The 19,778-nt window shown below is 41.5% G+C and overlaps 1 protein-coding gene across 3 annotated transcripts in view; it reads right to left on the bottom strand.

Annotated features, from left to right (window-relative positions):
- The window catches only part of SUFU (SUFU negative regulator of hedgehog signaling), a 130,789-nt gene that overhangs the window by 92,905 nt on the left and 18,106 nt on the right, over positions 1-19,778 (bottom strand). For 2 of the 3 annotated variants that reach the window (XM_034775224.1, XM_034775223.1), the window contains exon 3: positions 2-138. In XM_034775224.1, the coding sequence (XP_034631115.1) occupies positions 2-138 (137 nt within the window). Of the gene's footprint in view, position 1; positions 139-2,065; positions 2,179-19,778 lie in introns of those variants that run through there. The other variant, XM_034775225.1, reaches the window with a different exon arrangement.

Here is a 19,778-nt window from a genome sequence, read left to right on the forward strand (position 1 = left end):
CCTGACTGGAAGACGTATCTGGCTAAGCCTTGCATTAACTCTGCCGGCCATGTAGGTGGCGCTGACTCCCCTGTTTCTCTCTTTAGTCGAAACGTCAACTCGAATCCAAAACCACTTGGCCCATCCGTTCCTGTAAATCTGGAGGGAAGTAAAAGCAAAAAGGTCACATATTTCACCTTAACAAGGGTGGACCTAAGGATTACGTAGATGTGAGCAGCAGCAGATATGCCTGGCGCTGGTTTTCTAGAGGTTATGCCTTTTCTTTTCTTCCTAGGATGAATAAGGAGTTCAGGGCTTCTCTAGTTGTGTTTAAATCTACATGCATCCAAATGGCACAGAATCATTAGGTTAGCCAGCTAGTTTCTGCATAAAACTAATACAGTAATTCAGAAATTTAAAAATAATTTTTCTCAACACAGTATTCTGGGATATGACATGGAATATTCTATCCTGGAGACAGGTCAACGGAAAAAAAGTGGAAAAAGGTGAAAACGTCTTACTATAAGCACTGATTTAATCCCTTCAGCTACTTCAGTGTGTTGTGGATGTCAGCAGTCCACTGGAACTAGCACTAGAGGTGCATTTTGTGCAGAGTCTCCAGATAAGGTAGGCAGCACTGAAAATGTTAAACAGGAAACGGACTACAGAAAAAATAGGGTGAATGCTTGGCTAATTACTTTTGTAGGAGTTAGGTGGCAGGTTTATTGGATTGTATTTTGCAAGCTCTACTCAGGAGAGTAAGGCCACATTGGCAGAGGTTGGGAGATCAAGTCTGAAATGTAGGCAAGACTGTCCAGAGGAAAAATAGTAAGGCTTTTGATATTGTCTCACATGACCTTCTCAGAAACAAACTAGGGAAATACAACCTAGATGGAGCTACTATGAGGTGGGTGCATAACTGGTTGGAAAACTGTTCCATGAGAGTAGTTATCAGTGGTTCACAGTCAAGCTGGAAGGGCATATTGAGTGGGGTACCGCATGGATCAGTTCTGGGTCTGGTTCTGTTCAATACCTTCATCAATTGTTTAGATAATGGCATAGAGAACACTTATAAAGTTTGTGGACGACACCAAGAGGAGGATGTTGCAAGTGCTTCGGAGGATAGGATTAAAATTCAGAACGATCTGGACAAACTGGAGAAACATTTTGACGTAACAGCATGAAATTCAATAAAGGACAAATGCAAAGTACTCCACTTAGGAAGGAACAATCTGTTGCACACATATAAAATGGGAAATGACTGCCTAGGAAGGAGTATTGTGGAAAGGATTCTGGGGGTCAATGGATCACAAGCTAAATATGAGTCAGTAACACTGTTGGCCAAAAAAAAGAGCAAACATTCTGCAATATATTAGTGGGATGCAGTAAGCAAGACAAGAAGTAATTCTTCTGCTCTACTATACGCTGACTAGGCCTCAACTTGAGTATTGTGTCCAGTTCTGGGCACCACATTTCAGGAAAGATGTGGACAAACTGGAGAGAGTCCAAAGGAGAGCAACAAAAATGATTAAAGGTCTAAAAATCATGACCTATAAGGGAAGACTGAAAAAACTGGGTTTGTTAGTCTGGAGACGAGAAGACTGAGGGGGGAAACGATAACGGTTTTCAAGTACACAAAAAGTTGCTATAAGGAGGAGGGGAAAAAAAATTTTCTCCTTAACCTCTGAGCATCAAGCAATGGGCTTAAATTGCAGCAAGTGCAGTTTAGACTGTGGAATCTCCATCTTTGGAGGTTTTTAAGAGCGGTTATAAAAAAACCTGTCAGGGATGGTCTAGATAATACTTAGTCCTGCCTTGAGTGCAGGGGACTGGACTAGGATACCTCTCCAGGTCCCTTCCAGTCCTATGATTTCTGGCTTTAATATCATTAGTCCTTCACTCTGAGTTCTACATTTTACACTCACACAGAAAGGAAAATGTCTGCTCTCACAGATGCAGAAAACTGACAAAACATCAGACTTGCTGTGAAATTTCTAAGCCACATGTACAAATATTTAAGTCCACAAAATTTGAGACCAGTTAGTGACGCTAGCCTCCTTCATACTAGTGCCATCACATCCCTTACTTGCTTGTTATGGCTGTGCCACGAAGTTCAAAGCAGGCATCGCACAGAAACAAGCCTTCATAAGCCAGTGCCATTCTGTAAGTTGCATAAATTTGCAAGAAACTTTATGTAAATGGCAAAGTTCACAGAAAAAGTGAATTTCTTGGATCCAGGTCCCTTGCTGACATCTATGAAAGATAGAATGTTAACACCTTCTACATGATATATTTATATTAAAAACACCCAAACAGGGCAGTCAAAAAGCTCACTAGACTATTTCCCAGTTCTGGTGCAGGGACCACCCGGGTGCTCAAAGCACTTCCAGGTGCCATAATGGCAAAGAATGTGTCTCTTCACATAGAGATACTTCCCAGAAATTCTGGGATAGACAACGGCTCTCAGGATTTTGAGACTAACAAAAAACCCAAAACCCAAGTACTACTGTGTACCCTCCAGAGCTGCATCATCATTAGGCTTGACAGAATTCTATTTTTTATTTTATTTTTTTGTAATTGCAACAGAGAATATTGATTTTTATTACTAAACACTTATTTTTATAAATTTAAATTTACAGTTGTAGGAAATTACAGGGGAGTCAAACAGTAGAGTATCAGACAATTATTTAATGACAGTAGATAGTTATAAACCTTTAACTTTTGAATCTAAAGATTAAAAACACAAATTGTCAACATCACATCAAAATATACAACATAAATATCCTTAAATCACACTAAGTTCTTAAGCAGCCTTAAGTCTCTTTCTTTGCCTATCTGTAAATTTCGATTATTGATGGAAATATTTTTCATGGGTTTGTTGTACAGTGAAATCAACATTTACAGATAAAAGTCAAATCATGCCAAGCCTAAACATCACTATCTTTGTTGGGGTTTCTTTGATGCAAGTTTGATCCAATTTGCAGATGATGAAACTGGAGAGGCAGCAAATATACCCAAGGACAGGGCCAAGCTATGAAATAACCTGAAGAGATTAGAGCAGCTGTAATTGCAGGCAATGAGAGAAGCTACTGAAAGACTAAGCACAGGGGAGAAAAGAAACAGAAAAGAAAAATTAAATATCTAACTCACCAGCTCTACCCTACACACACAAGCATGTTCGTTTTCATCTTGACTACCTAATTATTAACACTCCATCACTGGCATAGAGAAAAAGCGTATCTGTATTGAATGGGAAGAGGCTGTCTAGGAAGGAGTACGGCAGAAAGGGATCTAGGGGTTATAGTGGACCACAAGCTAAATATGAGTCAACAATGTGATGCTGTTGCAAAAAAACCAAACACGTGATCCTGGGATGCATTAACAGGTGTGTTGTGAGCAAGACACGAGAAGTCATTCTTCCGCTCTACTCTGCGCTGGTTAGGCCTCAACTGGAGTATTGTGTCCAGTTCTGGGCACCCCATTTCAAGAAAGATGTGGAGAAATTGGAGAGAGTCCAGAGAAGAGCAACAAGAATGATTAAAGATCTTGAGAACATGACCTATGAAGGAAGGCTGAAAGAATTGGGTTTGTTTAGTTTGGAAAAGAGAAGACAGAGGGGACATGATAGCAGTTTTCAGGTATCTAAAAGGGTGTCATGAGGAGGAGGGAGAAAACTTGTTCACCTTAGCCTCTAAGGATAGAGCAAGAAGCAATGGGCTTAAACTGCAGCAAGGGAGGTTTAGGTTGGACATTAGGAAAAAGTTCCTAACTGTCAGGGTGGTTAAACACTGGAATAAATTGCCTAGGGAGGTTGTGGAATCTCCGTCTCTGGAAATATTTAAGAGTAGGTTAGATAAATGTCTATCAGGGATGGTCTAGACAGTATTTGGTCCTGCCATGAGGGCAGGGGACTGGACTCGATGACCTCTCGAGGTCCCTTCCAGTCCTAGAATCTATGAATCTGCTACAAACAAGACAGACCTGGTATTCAAGAATGGCTAGTCAAGGGGTGCAAATACATAATTCCAAGAAGCTAATGTAGCTTGCAGTAACAAGCCACAATAAATGCATAATTACAGACTGTGCATAAACCACAGAAGTGCTTATTGGTTACCCAGACAGATTGGGTATGGAATTGAATTCTGATTAGTGGAGCCTGTCTTAAGTGAGCACTTATGAGGACCAACCAAAAAGGCTGCTTTAGGGAGGGAAGGTGGGCGAGGTAATATCTTTTATTAGACCAATTTTTTTTTTTGAGGAGATAGAGAAACTTTGGAGCCAAAGAAAGCTCTTCTTTAGGTCTGGGAAAGGAACTCACAGGTTACAGCAAAAGCATAAGTAGTTAACACATACTGTAAGAGACCATTCAAAGCAGAGTGGCCCATTAACACCTCTGCAGTCATTGGACAAAAAGAGGGGGTTAGTGGATTACAGACTGCTGTAATAAACCATAAACCCAGTTTCCCTGTTCAGTCTATGATTTTTGGTGTCTAGCAGAGTAATGAATTTAAGCTCCCAGGCTTGCCCTTTGAAAGTGTTGTGCAGGTATCCTTTGAGGATGAGGCACCATTTGGGAGCAGTAAATATGTGAATTCTGTGAGAGCCCAGTGGACCGGCCAGGGGTTCGACACTCCAGGGAGATGCTTGCAGGGCTCGGGTGTGCTGTAGAGTGTCAGTGGGGCACCGACTTGCGCTGCCCATGGCTAGGGCAGGTGCTGATGCAGGGCAGAAACAGACAAAACTTCCTCACCTTAAGGGGAGGGGGCAGTGAAGTGTCTTGCAACTAGCTATGAAGAATATTCTCTTCAAGGCCACTTCCAAGCCTTACATCAACTGTCATGTTCAATCAATCACTTAAAGCTACCATATAATGTGATCATCTGAATTAACATATTTATTGTTTTAGGGCAAGATGCACAACCCTCTCTCAAACTGGTGAGCGCTTACACAAGCAGTTCCACTGAAGGCACTGGGACTATTCGTGTGAGTGCTCACCAACATGCGTAAGGTTTGCACAACTGGGTTCTAGTTTGTTCTCACTCTGTAGATATCTAGTTCTAATGTATTTTAAGATTCCCATTGTTTACAACTATGAACTCTACTGAAACAAGCACAAACAAAGATGTTCTTCCATATTTTAGCATGATGAAAGTTTATTACTTGAGTATTAAAGGAATCTCTCTGGCAAGCAAGGAGATGGTTTTGCATGTTTAAGCATGAAATGGGAATAGTGCAAAGTTCTGAAGAGAATTAATTAGAAAGTCTCATTTTTGCCTGAAAATTTGGTTCCTTCTAGGATTAGCTGTAGCACCCAAAGTTATAGAAATTCTCATTTTTTTAAACCAGTTTACTTTGCACATTTGAAAAACACTTTTGTATAAAAAAATTAAATGCTTCCATGTATCAGTTAGCAAAGGGGAAATTTACAGAAGAAACCCTTATAATAGGGAAGAGTAGAAAAATTACTACCATTTAAGGATTTTTTTTAAATTCCAGGATATATTACTTTCAAAAGGTGCTGTATCAGCAACTGGAGTTTGCTTAAAAAAAAAAAAATTAAAAAAAAAAATCAAGTTGACATTGAAATTTCAAACTGAACTTACACAGTCAAAATTCTTGTAAAGCAAGATAGATCGCTGCAGGATTATGTCCCCAGTACGTGAATTCCAAATACATACTCTGAAGTGTGTTATTCAGTTGCTCAGCTTGAAAAAGCTGCTATAAAGCGAAGTGCATGATTCTAGCTACAAATAATTGTTTATCAAAAGTCCACACGCCATCAATTAATCTGTGAACAAGTTATGCAGTAATGAAAGTAAAAAGAACAGGAGTACTTGTGGCACCTTAGAGACTAACAAATTTATTAGAGTATAAGCTTTTGTGGGCTATAGCCCACTTCTTCGGATGTAGCCCACGAAAGCTTATGCTCTAATAAATGTGTTAGTCTCTAAGGTGCCACAAGTACTCCTGTTCTTTTTGCGGATACAGACTAACACGGCTGCTACTCTGAAACCTGTCAGTAACGAAAGTGTTCACATGTGTGGCTATGAAGTCTACACAAAGGGCACTGTTTAGACCACCAGTGTAGGCTAGCAACCTAACTGTTACCTTCCAGTGGTATATTACTGGCAATCAATTTTACTACCAGGTAATTTTACAGGATAATTATCAACCTTACCAAAAAAGTTATTTGAGGCTAGTTACTAGGAAACAAAGAAAGAATCAACACCATTCACTTGACCAGGATAGCAAACCCTCCTTTCTCCCCAAGTTTTTATTCTGCGCTGTAGATTACACATTTTAGGTTTTTTTTAAAAAGTTAAAACTTTAGATGAAACTTCAGTTATAAACACTGACCAGTTAGGAGTTATCTACTTTAGGAAGCATGCTCTCTTTTTGCAAAAATGCGACAGCTCATAATACTTAACATGGATGGTTCTCAAGTTCTCATTTCTTAACTCAGCATTCAATTCTTTAAATAAAGCATGCAATTACTAAGAAGGATGACTATTTGCATAGGTCTTTATTTCACTATATAAACCGAGACAGTGATAACAGAGCTTGTATTTGAAGGCCTGATTCAAATGGTTATATACGTACTTGACAAGTGGTCACTGAAAAGACACATTGTACTGAAATGGAACATATGTGATTCACCTGTGTTCTATTAACATCCAATTAAAGATTTACACTTCATAAATTGTTATCTGAAGCTTTTTACTTTTAGCTTTGTAATTTGTTAAAAAATTAATCCTGATCAATGTGTAATTTCAGAAGCCAATCTATGATTGTGATAAAAAATCCGTACATATTTACTGACTTTACTGAAGGCCTATTAAGAATTTTGTATAAGTGAAATCTCAAGTTAATTTTCAAAAATAAGCAACTCTTGTTTAACTGCCAAAACTTAAATTAGGAAAAATAACCAGGTATTTTTAATTGAAAACCACTTTGATAAAATGGCTAACAATCTTGAATAAAGTCAAAGTTGCTGCTTCTACTCTCTCATGAACAACATTCCCAAATAGAATTCTAAATAAATCTCGTATAGTCACAGTAGTTGCTATAAAAGTCCCTAATAAGCGAAAGCACTAAAATCCTGTAGACACTGAGATCCAGCTACACTATTTAAGAAGTGAATTTTCTCCTCAACCTATGACCGTACCATTGTCATGTCTAATAAGAGTCCAATTCAATCAGAAAATAACCAGATAAATCCTTAAGTCAGTGAGAATCGGAGACAACAGAAGACCAGGAGTTCAGCAGTCTCTCATTGGTTTTCTACTGGTTTATTTTCTCCAACTCCTCAATCATTTTCATATCCTATTCCTCCCCCCAATTTCTCTCCATGGGTATGTCTTGACAGGCAAACACTTTTTCTCAACTGATACAGATTAACATAAAAGTACCCTTAGGTTACAATACAACCAGCTACAATAAACTTCAAAAGTCTGAGTCTTTCCAGGGCTTTTCAAGAACATTAAGCTAACTTGCCTGAGCTAACACGGTTTGAAGAATACACCATTTTTGCCCCTCAAGACAAAGTTCATATGTGTGAGAGCAAGGTGAAATTGACAGGACATTATTCCTTCACTACAGAAGATTTGAAACTCACCTCACTGTACCAACACTGTAGTTCTATTAATTTCTTTATACTCCATCAGTAGGGGAATCGCTGTACATTAGTTGGAAGGTGTGTTTCAGATTTACAGTAACATTAAAGTTCCAGTCTGACCAACACTGCAGAAGGGGGAGGGAGGAAACAGGGTGGGAACACAGAACTAACATTTTGTATCTATCCATAGACCCCAGGTACATAAACTGAGAGCTCCAATACAGCATTAAAGTTTCTATACTAACAGACCTCAATACCTCACATAGTTTGGTTTATGCCTTGTTACTGCTGAACGATGCACTGCTGAGTGAAAGACATTTTACCAGAAAATAAAAATGCTAGGAAAAAGGAATATTCATACTTGTCCCAAATTCCAGAGATACTAGATAGGAAAAAACCCCTCTAGGTACATCCCATTATTTTTGCCTCTTCCAATAAAGGAAGCTTATTACGGTTACAACTATCCTGATTCTTAAGCATTCAGCTAGCCAGATTTTCACAAAAACAGCCATTGATGGGGGAATTCTTAGCTTGCTACATGTCCACTGGCTAGCACCAGTGACATACATCAGGCAGTTTCATATTTTAACTATAGCAGTAATGGAAGGCTCTTATATCTGCCAAGTCAAATCCAACCCCATATTTAATAGTAAAATCTTATTTTGTCATATGACTAGAAATAAACCTTTTGAAAGGCAGAATCATATACTACATGCCATTCTTTGGTTAAGAAATCCCTTTATCTGTTCAGCAAATCAGACCAACGGAACAGACCACATTTTGCACATACGCTGCAGAAGTCTGGCGTGCTCTTTTAATGAGGTAAGAGTTTCACTGATCATGACATTTAGTTCCAGCAAAGGAATCCAAAGAAATAGAGGCCCCTTTATTTATAGATCAGCATAGCCAGCTTCCCTGAGTCCCCTGCCCCTCAGTGGTCTGCCAGGACTTCTCCAGAAGCCACACACAGAGAACTGAAAAGCTGCTCCCCTCCTCAGCAGAATATCCAGGGTGTTTTTCACATCAAATAACCCAGCTTTAAAAGGATCAAAAGCCAAACTAGCACTCTGCATTAAATCAGCTCTAAAAACTGGAGTCTTTTAGTTGAAAGCAAAGCTGCTTGCCAAAGTGCGTATGTTCTCCCTGTAGCAAGAAACAAGCAAAGCTTCTTTTCATTCCAGTGCAAAGATGGCAGGATTTCAGTCTGCTTTTAAAAGCTATGTGAGAAAGACACACATTCCTGGACAAGTAGCGGAGTGTACTGGGTGTTTACTTTTGAGAGTGAGTGTATAAACATATCAGGTATATGACACCCTGAAAACGGGAGTTTACAACTGGAAACACTGACCCTTAGCTATAGCCACACCAGCTAGCAAATGAGAAGCACTTCAGAATAATGTTTAATTATAGCTTCACTTTCGTAAATTACAGAACAGTTCTAAGCCACCGTTTCTGGGCCCAATAATATGATTGGTCTGTCACAAGAAAGCTGGGCTAGCAGACAGGGCGCAGACCATTGACTCAGAAACCCTGGGTTCAATTTTCAGCTTGGCCATGTACTTCCTGTCTGACCTCGGGCAAGTCATTTCAGCTATTCTGTGCCTCTGTAAAATGGTGATAGCACTTCCCTACCTCACATGGATGTTGCAAGGATTAAATCTTACTATTAATTGTGAAGCACTTTGATACTATGGCATTGAGGACTATATAAATTACCTAGACAGAGCTCCCATGAGTCTGACACCAGCAGCAGCTACTGTTCCTTCCTGTGCAGACAAAAGAGTGTTCCAAACTCTGCCCCACAAGTGAACTGTAATCGCCTATCTACCCTTTTGCCTTTGTAAGTATTAATTACTATTAGTCTGTCATTTTCAAAGGATTTTAGTTATTCATTGAAGAAGATAGCTATGGTACAAGTTCATTGACAGGGAGTTCAGTTCACCTCCCACTTAAGTCAATAAAAGCAGAACTGGGCCAAAGTATTTTAAACTCCAAATTCTGGTTATGTGAATAAGTCTTACAAAAAGATAAACATGACATTAAATGGAGATTTTTCTGATGGGCCAGTGTAGGTCTTACTTTTGTTAAAACACTACAAAAAACCCCCAAAGTGTTGTGCTAGTGCACGGGAATCAAAGGAACAGTAACCTGTCTTGATTCACAGTCCCAAACTGCGTGAAGGCCAACATTTTAGAGATCTCATTTACATTTCACCATTTCTGCCAAGTCAATAGTAATAATAAAAAGGCTATTTAAAAAAATATTTAAGGGATCCCTGTAGGTCAGGTACCAGTATCTCAGTTAAAAGACCGTCCTACAGTCTTCGTTCTCAGCAAAATATTGGGCAAGGACTTATTTGCTAACACAACGGCTCAGATTCAGAGGGTCACCCTCCTAAAATAAAGCCACAGAGGCACACTCTATGCTTTTCCACAGGAAGGGATATACACTAAAATGAATACACATTCTAAAGGTAAAAAGCTACCCCATCTTGCTTAAATCAGGAAGTGAAATTTTGTTTTAAAAATGAAGCTGTGGAACTGTGCAGAAAACTGATTTGAGAAACTTGTCAAGATTTTAAGAAGCACAGCCCTCCCCTTGTGAATAGATTTCTTAACACACGCCACAACCCCTACCCTGAAGACTTAAGCATCCAGAAAAAAATCACTAACATGGCCAAACAACTTATTTGCACAACACAATTCTCGGACTGCCCCTAAATGCATCAGTATTTTTTTAAAACATAGAAGTTACCATTTATTTTCTGAATGTACAACTGGCTGCACTGGAATATGAAATTTATCTGGACATTACAAGGAAATCTTTCCATAACACTGCTCTACAGCCAAAATGCTTCTGAAATAAATGTAGTCAAACTTTACTAATTCTGCGTCACTGAGAACAAAAATGATGCTTAAAATTGTTGATTGGCTCTAGTTTTCAAGATATGCTATTGGGTCAGTATATATGACCCTTGACTTGGGAATGGCGGAGGATAAATGAGTTATAAAGGGAAGAGATTTCAATTTCAACCAGAAATGACTAAAATACATCTTTGACTGGATCTATGAATAAATCTATGACTGGGTTTGGACAGTACTTGATTTTTAGGCAAAACAATGAATGATGCAATCTGAAGCTGGTATTGCGTCATACATGGTATGAATTGCATCATGTTATTCCTAGAAGTCATGGATGATGCAATCATAATGAAGCTTACATCACTCTGCTGAACAAATTGCCCTATCTCAGCTCTAGAAATCATACAATGTCATGCTCTCTTATTTGTCAGTGTTTGATTTTGCAAAGGGACACATTTCTGTTTAGCCAAAGTGAGCAGAGATGCCTCGTACTTGTGTGAACAGTGCAGATAACTTCTGCTATGTTTGTGGTGAAGTGACTTTTGCATCACAAAAGCGCAGTATAACCACTATGGTTAAGAAAGCCTATCACTTATTTTGGCTGCAAAATTGGAGATCAGGACAAGAGGTGGGCCCCACACATATGCTGCAACACTTGTGCAACAAATCTTCGCCAGTGGTTGAACAGGAAAAGGAAATCTATGCCTTGTGCAGTGCCAATGATTTGGAGAGAGCCGACAGCTCATACCAGCAATTGTTACTTCTGCATGGTGCCTCCAGTTGGGAAAGGTGTGTCAAAGAAGAAAAAGTGGACTGTGCATTATCCAAACATTCCATCAGCTATATGCCCAGTACCCCATGGAGAAGGACTGCCAGTTCCTGATGCACCAGAATCATTCTCACTTGAGTCAGACGAGGAAGAGGATGAAACTTCTAGTCCTGAACCATCAATGTCACAGGACCCACATTTTCTCCCATCCTCCTCCTCTGAACCACACCTCATAACACAACGTGAACTGAATGACCTTGTCAGGGATTTGGAACTACCCAAGAGTAAGGCAGAGCTGTTGGGCTCCAGACTACAGCAGTGGAATCTCCTGGCAGGTGATGTTAGGGTTTCCATGTTCCGTGACCGTCAAAAGGATCTTGTCCCATTCTTCTTCATGATTCGTGAACTTCTTTGAGATGATGCATTTGACCATGCACTGCGTGGCAAGGAAAAGACGGCATGGAAAACCTTCCAGTTAGTGGCAATAAATTTTCTCGGAAACAACAAGGCAGACAACTACAGGTTGTTGGTGGAAAACCTCCTCAAGGCATACGAAAGCTTTGGTTGCAACATGTCACTAAAGAAACATTTTTTGCACTCTCATCTAGATTTTTTTCCACTGAACTGCAGAGCAGTGAGCAACGAGCATGGAGAGCGATTTCACCAGGACGAACGCTATCAGGGCAAATGGAGCCCATCAATGCTTGCAGACTATTGCTGGTCAGTGACAAGAGATGCTCCATTTAATGAATACAAGAGACAAGCCAAGAAGCGCCGAGTAGACACTGAATAGGACTAAACTATGTACATAATAGTTTTTTGCCTTTTGTTTCATAATAAATTTTATTTATATAACCCTTTTGCTGATTTTTAAAGTGTTACATAAACAGAACAGGTGAAATATTATCATGTAAAGCAAACAAACACATGCAAAGACCTAGGTTTACAATTTATGATTAAAACTCTACTATCTACACAATATACATAGACATAAAATGTAAAAACTTAAATATCTTAGAAACAGTAGCCAGTTGTTTTAATTGTCATCTTTGAATTCAGCACATCAAAATACATAATAAATAGCACATTTTATCTCTGAAGCAGACGACTTCTCAAAAATTGTAGACCCATGTAACCTTCAATAGGAAATTCCTCAAACTCATACAACCAAGAATCTATGAATTTTTACTGGACTTGTTACTACCCTAATAGCAGCAGAAACTTCATAGCCAAGCAGAGAGAAAATAAGAGTGCTAAAATCCACTCATAAGGATCTGGTTTAACATAAATCATACTGTTGCAAAGATCAGATGACAAACACTGCCTCACATTTAAACTTTTCCTGCTACACTAGTCTGTGCCTAAGAAACGTCTTCAAAGGGAAAGGCCACACTTGAAGTCACTAAAAACACTCTTAAATATTATATATTTGCAATCAAATGTCAGGGAAGTCTTTTGTAAACAGCTTTGCTGCAAGTTAAATAGTTTTCATAAAATTATTCCAACTGCTAAAGCTAAACATGCAGAAGCATCCAAAAAGCTTTATATATATATATTAGAGAAGAACCTACTTAACGAATTGACAGCCAGCTCCCCATCTCTCCCCTCCCCCGCCCCCCATTCAGACAGCACTAAAACAAGATTAATAAATTGTTTCAATTCAAAGCAATGTGCAAAGGGTATTTCTGGTTACAGCGAACTACCATTTAGGGAGTGAAGATATTCTATAGAAAAAAGACTTCAGTGCAAGTTCCACTCTGTTGTATACATTTATTGATTACACACATTTCACGGCTGAATTTTCTGCCAAAACTCTTCTGGTAGGAATCTTGCACGGAAGGTTGTAGATTCTTACGCCCAAATAAATGGCTTAGTTTTTAAGCTGCCACCGGACTCCTCGTTGTTTTTGTAGATACGGACAAACACAGCTACCCCTCTGATACGTTTTCTACTAACACTCGGAAAACAGGATACTAAATGTTGATACAATGGATAAAGCAACTTGCTTTTTAAAAAGCGTTCAGGCTGCACATTGAAATAGGGGGAGGGATAGCTCAGTGGTTTGAGCATTGGCTTGCTAAACTTAGGGTTGCGAGTTCAATCCTTGAGGGGGCCATTTAGGAAACTGGGGCAAAAATCTGTCTGGGGATTGGGCCTGCTTTGAGCAGGGGGTTGGACTAGATGACCTCCTGAGGTCCCTTCCAGCCCTGATATTCTATGATGAAGTCATGAAGTTACAGTTGCACACACAACCCTCTGTGGCATGCATTTTGATATAATGTATTTACACAGTCATAACATATCATTTTTTCCCCTACAACCATAGGCATGAGAAGCATATTGGATTTTTAAAGGATCAATGGAAGTGCAGGGTGCTTAGAATCTTTGAGAGGCTGGTCACTTTTTAGGTGCCTAAATTGGGCACCTAAATTTGTAAGGGTTGTCTTTACCATAGTAAGTAATTAAATGGCAAAAACCTTCTTTAGTGCTGAGTTAAGGTTTCCCAGTAACAATTCATGTCATTCCAAGATGTCAAGTTCAACAAAATTCAAATTTCAGAAAACCAGGAAATACAGAGTTAAGGTACAGCCCATGTAACCTTGACTCTGCCCCCCTGAGCATTTTATCACAGATCTTTTTAGTAAAAGTCAGGGACAAGTCAAGGGCAATAAAGAAAAATTCATGGAAGCCCATGACCTGCCCCTGACTTTTACTAAAGAGATCCCTGACAAAATAGGGAGCTCATTTGTGGGGTTCCCCCACTGCCTGCAGTGGCCCAGGAGCTGGGGGGTTCCCCTGCCACCTGCAGCTCCCAGTCCCCGTGGGTGGCGGGAAGACCCTGCAGTTCCCAGCCACTATGGGCTGAAGTCATGGAAGTCTCGGGAAGTCACAGATTCCATGACTTCTGCGACCTCCGTGAGAAAAATCGTAGCCTTATCCATGAGCAGATTGCATGGGGGATGCTGGAGAAGGTATCACAGGAACCAGTGAGAGCCATGTGAAAGCCTAGGAACTGCAGCAGGCATATAATGCCAGGGAGGCCAATACTCGATCCACAGCAGAGCCACAGACCTGCCGCTTTTACAAAGAGCTGTGTGCCATATTTGGTGGAGACCCCATCACATCCCGCAGAGCGCCGGGGATACCTCCAAGGAGCATGAGTCACAGACCCCTGGCATGAACAGCGAGGACGAAAATAGGTGACATGAGCCCAGGGGATCCAGCTATGCCACGAGCCAGCACCTCTTTGAGACTCCCCCACAATCCAGTTGCAGTGGTACAACAAAAAGAGGTAAAGTTATCCGCTTTTCGTTCCCCTAGACAGTTAAGCGGGGGTGGGGCAGCAGTTTGTTTATATACACAGGGATGTCCTTTTAGTCCTCCTGAGAGATCTTGATAAAACTTTCAGGGAGGTTCTCTGCAATCCTCTCCCAAAGGTTTCTAGGGATGGCAGCTTTATTTCTTCCTCCACGGTAGGACCCTTTCCTCATGCCAATCAGTGATAACTTTAGCAGGCACCATTGCAGTAAACACGTTAACGGCATACGGGCCTGGACAGCTTCAGGTCGCCAGCAGCAGCGGTGCTCTGTGCCCTCATTCCCCTTGAGTGATAGATCGGCTAAAATCACCATCACCTGTGGAAAACAGGGCCAGTATCCAGTGCCATTGCCCGACACTCTTCACGTCTTGCAGCCGAGCAATTCCCCCCGCCTCTGGTGGACCATACTCACCGTGGCCAGTACCGCAAGTGGCACAATCCCTCTGAAGCAGAAGCGTCAATAAGCAGGTCTTGTTTAGAACTTTAGAGGAGCAAGAGAAAGCAGCTCTGAACCCCAACTTTCGCTTTCCCTTGTGACTATAGTGATAATGGTATCTCTGGGTGTTTTATCTATAGCTGCTGCCATTGCAGTCTTGAGTGGTTCCCTCTCCACACCCCTGGAACACCTGAGCCAGACAAGGAGAAGAAAGAAGAGGACTTGAGGAGACACGTTAAGTGAGATCCTACAAGCCGGTGCTGCATCAGACCAGGAACAAAGGGCAGGAGGGGGAATATTGCAGACAGCCTGGGGAAGGAATTCATGGACAGAAGAATGGCCCAGGAGTCCCAGCAGGACAAGGATCAGAACACAATGGGGCTTCTCCGCCAGCAAACGCAGATGCTGCAGACTCTTGGGACCTCCAGATTCAACAATCCTGGGCTTGACTCCCATTGCAGTCCCTACACCCCCACCTCCCACCCCCCTGCAGCATCCCATATGGCCTCAGGGCCTACACGCCTACCCCTACCAACCCACACTAAGAGAAAGCACAGACAGACACAGCTTCACATACAGCAACTATGGCTGTCACAGGTCAGTGTAAGTGTAGGCTAAATGGACGTGAGTGTTCTTTCCCCTTGTTAACTTTGCTTGTAAATTGCACAGATTTTTCTATGCCCGGTTTTGTTACCCAAAATTCTATTGTTTGGAAAATAATTCATCTTTATTCATTCCCAACGTATGCTGCAAAAAGCAATGAAAGCACCCACTTCAGTACTTGTTACTGTGCAGTGTGACAACTAGAGTATTAGTGACATTAATAATCATAAATGTACAGCAAGTACAACAAAATTATGCAATGCATTGACAGTGTTATATTCATACATGTACACCAAGCACCACAGAATTCTTAACACGCCCCAAAACAGCAGGGCCAGGTAGAGCAGAGTCCATCACAATGCATTACTGTGGCTCACTGTTAAAGTGCTCTTGAAACCCTCCCTGAACTGTATCACTCAGTGTTGAGCTCTTCTAATAGCCCTTACGTCTGACTGTTCAAACTCAGCCGATAGCCACTCTGCCCCTTCCCTACTCCCCAGGGGCAAGTTTTCCCCCTTTGCTTCACAGACATTATGCAGGACACAGCAAGCAGCTATAACCATTGGGAGTTTTTTTTCTCCACTGAGATCCAATCTTGTGAGTATACAACGCCAGCGTCCCTTCAATCTACCAAAAGCACATTCAGCTGTCATTCTGCACCTGCTGAGCTGGTAGCTGAATCTTTCCTCAATGTTGTTGAGGTGGCCAGTATGCGGTTCCATGAGCCGGGGAGAAAGGGGTTGACTGGGTCCCCCAGGACCATTATTGGCAGTTCAATATCGCCAATGGTAATCCGCCGGTCAGGACAGAAGGTCTCTGCTTGTAGCATTCTGAACTGTCCTGTGTTCTTAAAGATGAGAGCGTCATGCACCGTCCCTGACCAGCCAGCCAATGTTCATGTCAGTGAAGCGTCCCTGGTGATCCACCAGCGCCTGCACAACCATGGAAAAGTCGCCCTTTCTGTTGACATACTCTGTGCAAGGTGGACTAGTTCCAAAATAGGCATGTGAATGCCATCTATTGCTCCACAGCAGTTCAGGAACCCCATTGCTGCAAATCCATCCACTATGTCCCACACGTTGCTGAGACTCTCAGTCTGGCATAACAGGTGGCGATTAATGGGCCCATGTGCTTGCATGACAATGGCCCCCATAGTGGATTTTCCAACTCCAAAATGATTCCCACTGACCAGTAGCAATCCAACGTTGCAAGTTTCCACAGTCTGATTGCCCCTTGCTTCTCCACTGTCAGTACAGCTCTCATTCCGATGTCCCTGTGCTGGAGGGCTGAAGCGAACTTGGGACACAGATCCAGGAACGTGGCCTCCCACATCCAAAAGTTCTGTGGCCACCGTTCATCATCACAAACCTACACTACGATGCAATCCCAGTCAGTGCTCGTTTCTCAGGCCTAGAAGTGGTGACCCACCATGTGCTGCTGATCTCTGAATGCTATCAACAACCTTGAACTGGTTCTCGGTCTATCCCCCAGCAATCTGTCCCCCAAGCAATCATCATGTGCCACGCTGATTCCGTTCTTATTGTGGCTTTGTCAGGGCCGGCTCCAGGCACCAGCCTGGCAAGCAGGTGCTTGGGGCGGCCGCTCCGGAGAGGGGCGGCATGTCCAGGTATTTGGCGGACGGTCCCTCACTCCGCTGGGAGCAAAGGACCTCCCGCCGAATTGCCGCTGCAGATCGCCATCGCGGCTTTTTTTTTTTTTTTTTGGGGGGCGGGGGGGCTGCTTGGGGCGGCCAAAATCCTGGAGCCGGCCCTGGGCTTTGTAAATACTGGAGGATTGTGTAGGAGTGAAGATGGACAAATAATCCAAAATGAAGAGCTGATCTAATAACTAATTAGTTTATTACGGTAATGCCTAGAGGTCTCAGCCAGTGATCAGGGCTCTATCACACCGTGTACTGTACAAACATTGGTGTCTGCTATTAATTTTCCCATCAGCTACATTATGTAGGTAAAATAAATCATATAGGAAGCATCTTTAGTGTACCACTTGGATTCAACCTAAATCCTTAATTATCACGAAGAAAAATTACTTCAAAGCAAGGAAAGAGAGTCCTGTTAAGGCACTGACTGGAACTCAGATTTAGGCTTTAGTCCCAGCCATACCATATACTTCCTGAATCCTGAGTGATTATGAGAGCTGTTTCCCCATCTGTAAAGGTTGGGATAATACTCCTTTACCGCCCAGGATGATGGCAAGCTTTGTTCAGAAAATGTAGCAATGAGCACCAGAGAAGAGTCTATACATTAAACAAGGAAAGAAACCCCAGGCTTAGCCTTGATCTCATTAGAGCAGGGAAAGGGAAAGAATTAGACCAATAGTGACAGTAGAATACCAGAAGGGAAATTCAGACAGCTGAGCTACATTTTTTCCTTAAATTTTTAGCCTCTCCTGAAAGTTTATCCTTCTTGTAACTCTTAAGCTTTCAGGGGCATGGATTCTGCAGTGTACTTACTGCTTTCGAAAAGCTGTCCTTAGTGCATTATTTGTGCCACAACCTTAAGAGAGAGTTTTTACACAAAGGGTAAAATCCTGGCCCCTCAAAGTCAATAGAAAGATTTCCAATGGAGTCAGGATTTCCTCCAAAGATTTTAGTCAAGACCAAATAGCCTGGTCTCTTTGCCAAGCAGTATTAGTTTTGGAGACAGTCAGTTTCTTGCTGAAAGAGAAATAGAGAAGTTTCATGGAGATGCACATCAAACAGCTATGTATATTTATAGCACATTTCAGTATCACCTTCATCATCATAATATTATAATCATAACTGCACTAATCCAGAGTGTGTTTACCTCAGGGAGGCATAAACTATAGTGCAAAATATGGAAAACTAGCATGCAGCTCTTCACACCCATTTTGCTAAACAGAACTCCCCATCTATCTTTCAACAGTAAATTCTCCATTACCCATAAAAAAGATTTTAGATAGAGAAGCGAAGCACAGCCAAACATACAGATGTAAGTAACATAGGAAACATCAATTTAGGGGTTATTCACATGCGGCAATTTACTGGCATTAGTATCATTATGTCAAAATAAACTAAACCGAAGAAAGTCCACTGTGATTCCACATAAGAGTAGCTACACAGTGAATAACATCAAGATAGCTATGGAAGTATAGTTATACTGGTACAGTAGTGCTGGTAAGTTTTCCTGTATAGACTAGCCTTTAGTCACTGCAAAAAAATGAAGAGTAACTGGAAAATTAAACTGAAGTTCAATACAGACCTCTTTCAAAGCAAGTTATAAACCAGGTTTATGCCACAGAATAAGCAGTAATAGAATATCTATCATGGCACGGGATCTAGATGAAAAATTGTGTTTCTACCATACCACTGTGTCAGGACAAACACCACAGGTGTGATTCAAGACACACATATCTTGCATTATTTACTTTGTTAGCATCATTATTTAGGCGCGAAATAGATAAAGAAATATATTCCCACTTTGATATTGGAACAGGAGTGTCCACACAAGAAAAGCTGAAGTAACAGCAAGATCTGGGAGTGGTTTAATTACACCAACAGGAGAGCTCTCTCCCATCAGCTCAGAGCAGCTAGATGAGAGCTTAAAGAGGCCTACCTTCATCTGTGCAGGTGCACCGCTGTAAGCCCTCTAGTGCAGACATCGCCTAAAATGCATCACATGGACAGTGCCTGCATTCTATTCACCACAATTTATCCTTTTGAGAGGTTTCCTAGAGTGCCTGTGATCAGACACATCCAGAGGCTGATTCTCCGTTACTACACAAAGTATAGGGTCATTTTCACCAGAGCAAAGTGAGCATAACACAACTAATCAGATATGGTAGACTGTGCATTCACTTTACACGGGTATAAATAACTTAACGCAAAGGGCAACAGAAAATCAGGCCTTCAATGTCTAACAGAGTGTGATCTACCTGCACCAGAGTAAATGCAAAATTTGATGACAGTCAGCTCCCAGACTGCTGCATTGGGCAGCACAGTAAGGGGAGAAGGTGACCAGCCCTCTGTGGAGAAAGAAGTGGTTCGGGACTATTTAGAAAAACTGGACGAGCACAAGTCCATGGGGCCGGATGCGCTGCATCCGAGGGTGCTAAAGGAGTTGGCGGATGTGATTGTAGAGCCATTGGCCATTATCTTTGAAAACTCATGGAGATCAGGGGAGGTCCCGGATGACTGGAAAAAGGCTAATGTAGTG

Source organism: Trachemys scripta, chromosome 7, assembly GCF_013100865.1.
Source record: "Trachemys scripta elegans isolate TJP31775 chromosome 7, CAS_Tse_1.0, whole genome shotgun sequence".
NCBI lineage: Eukaryota > Metazoa > Chordata > Testudines > Emydidae > Trachemys > Trachemys scripta.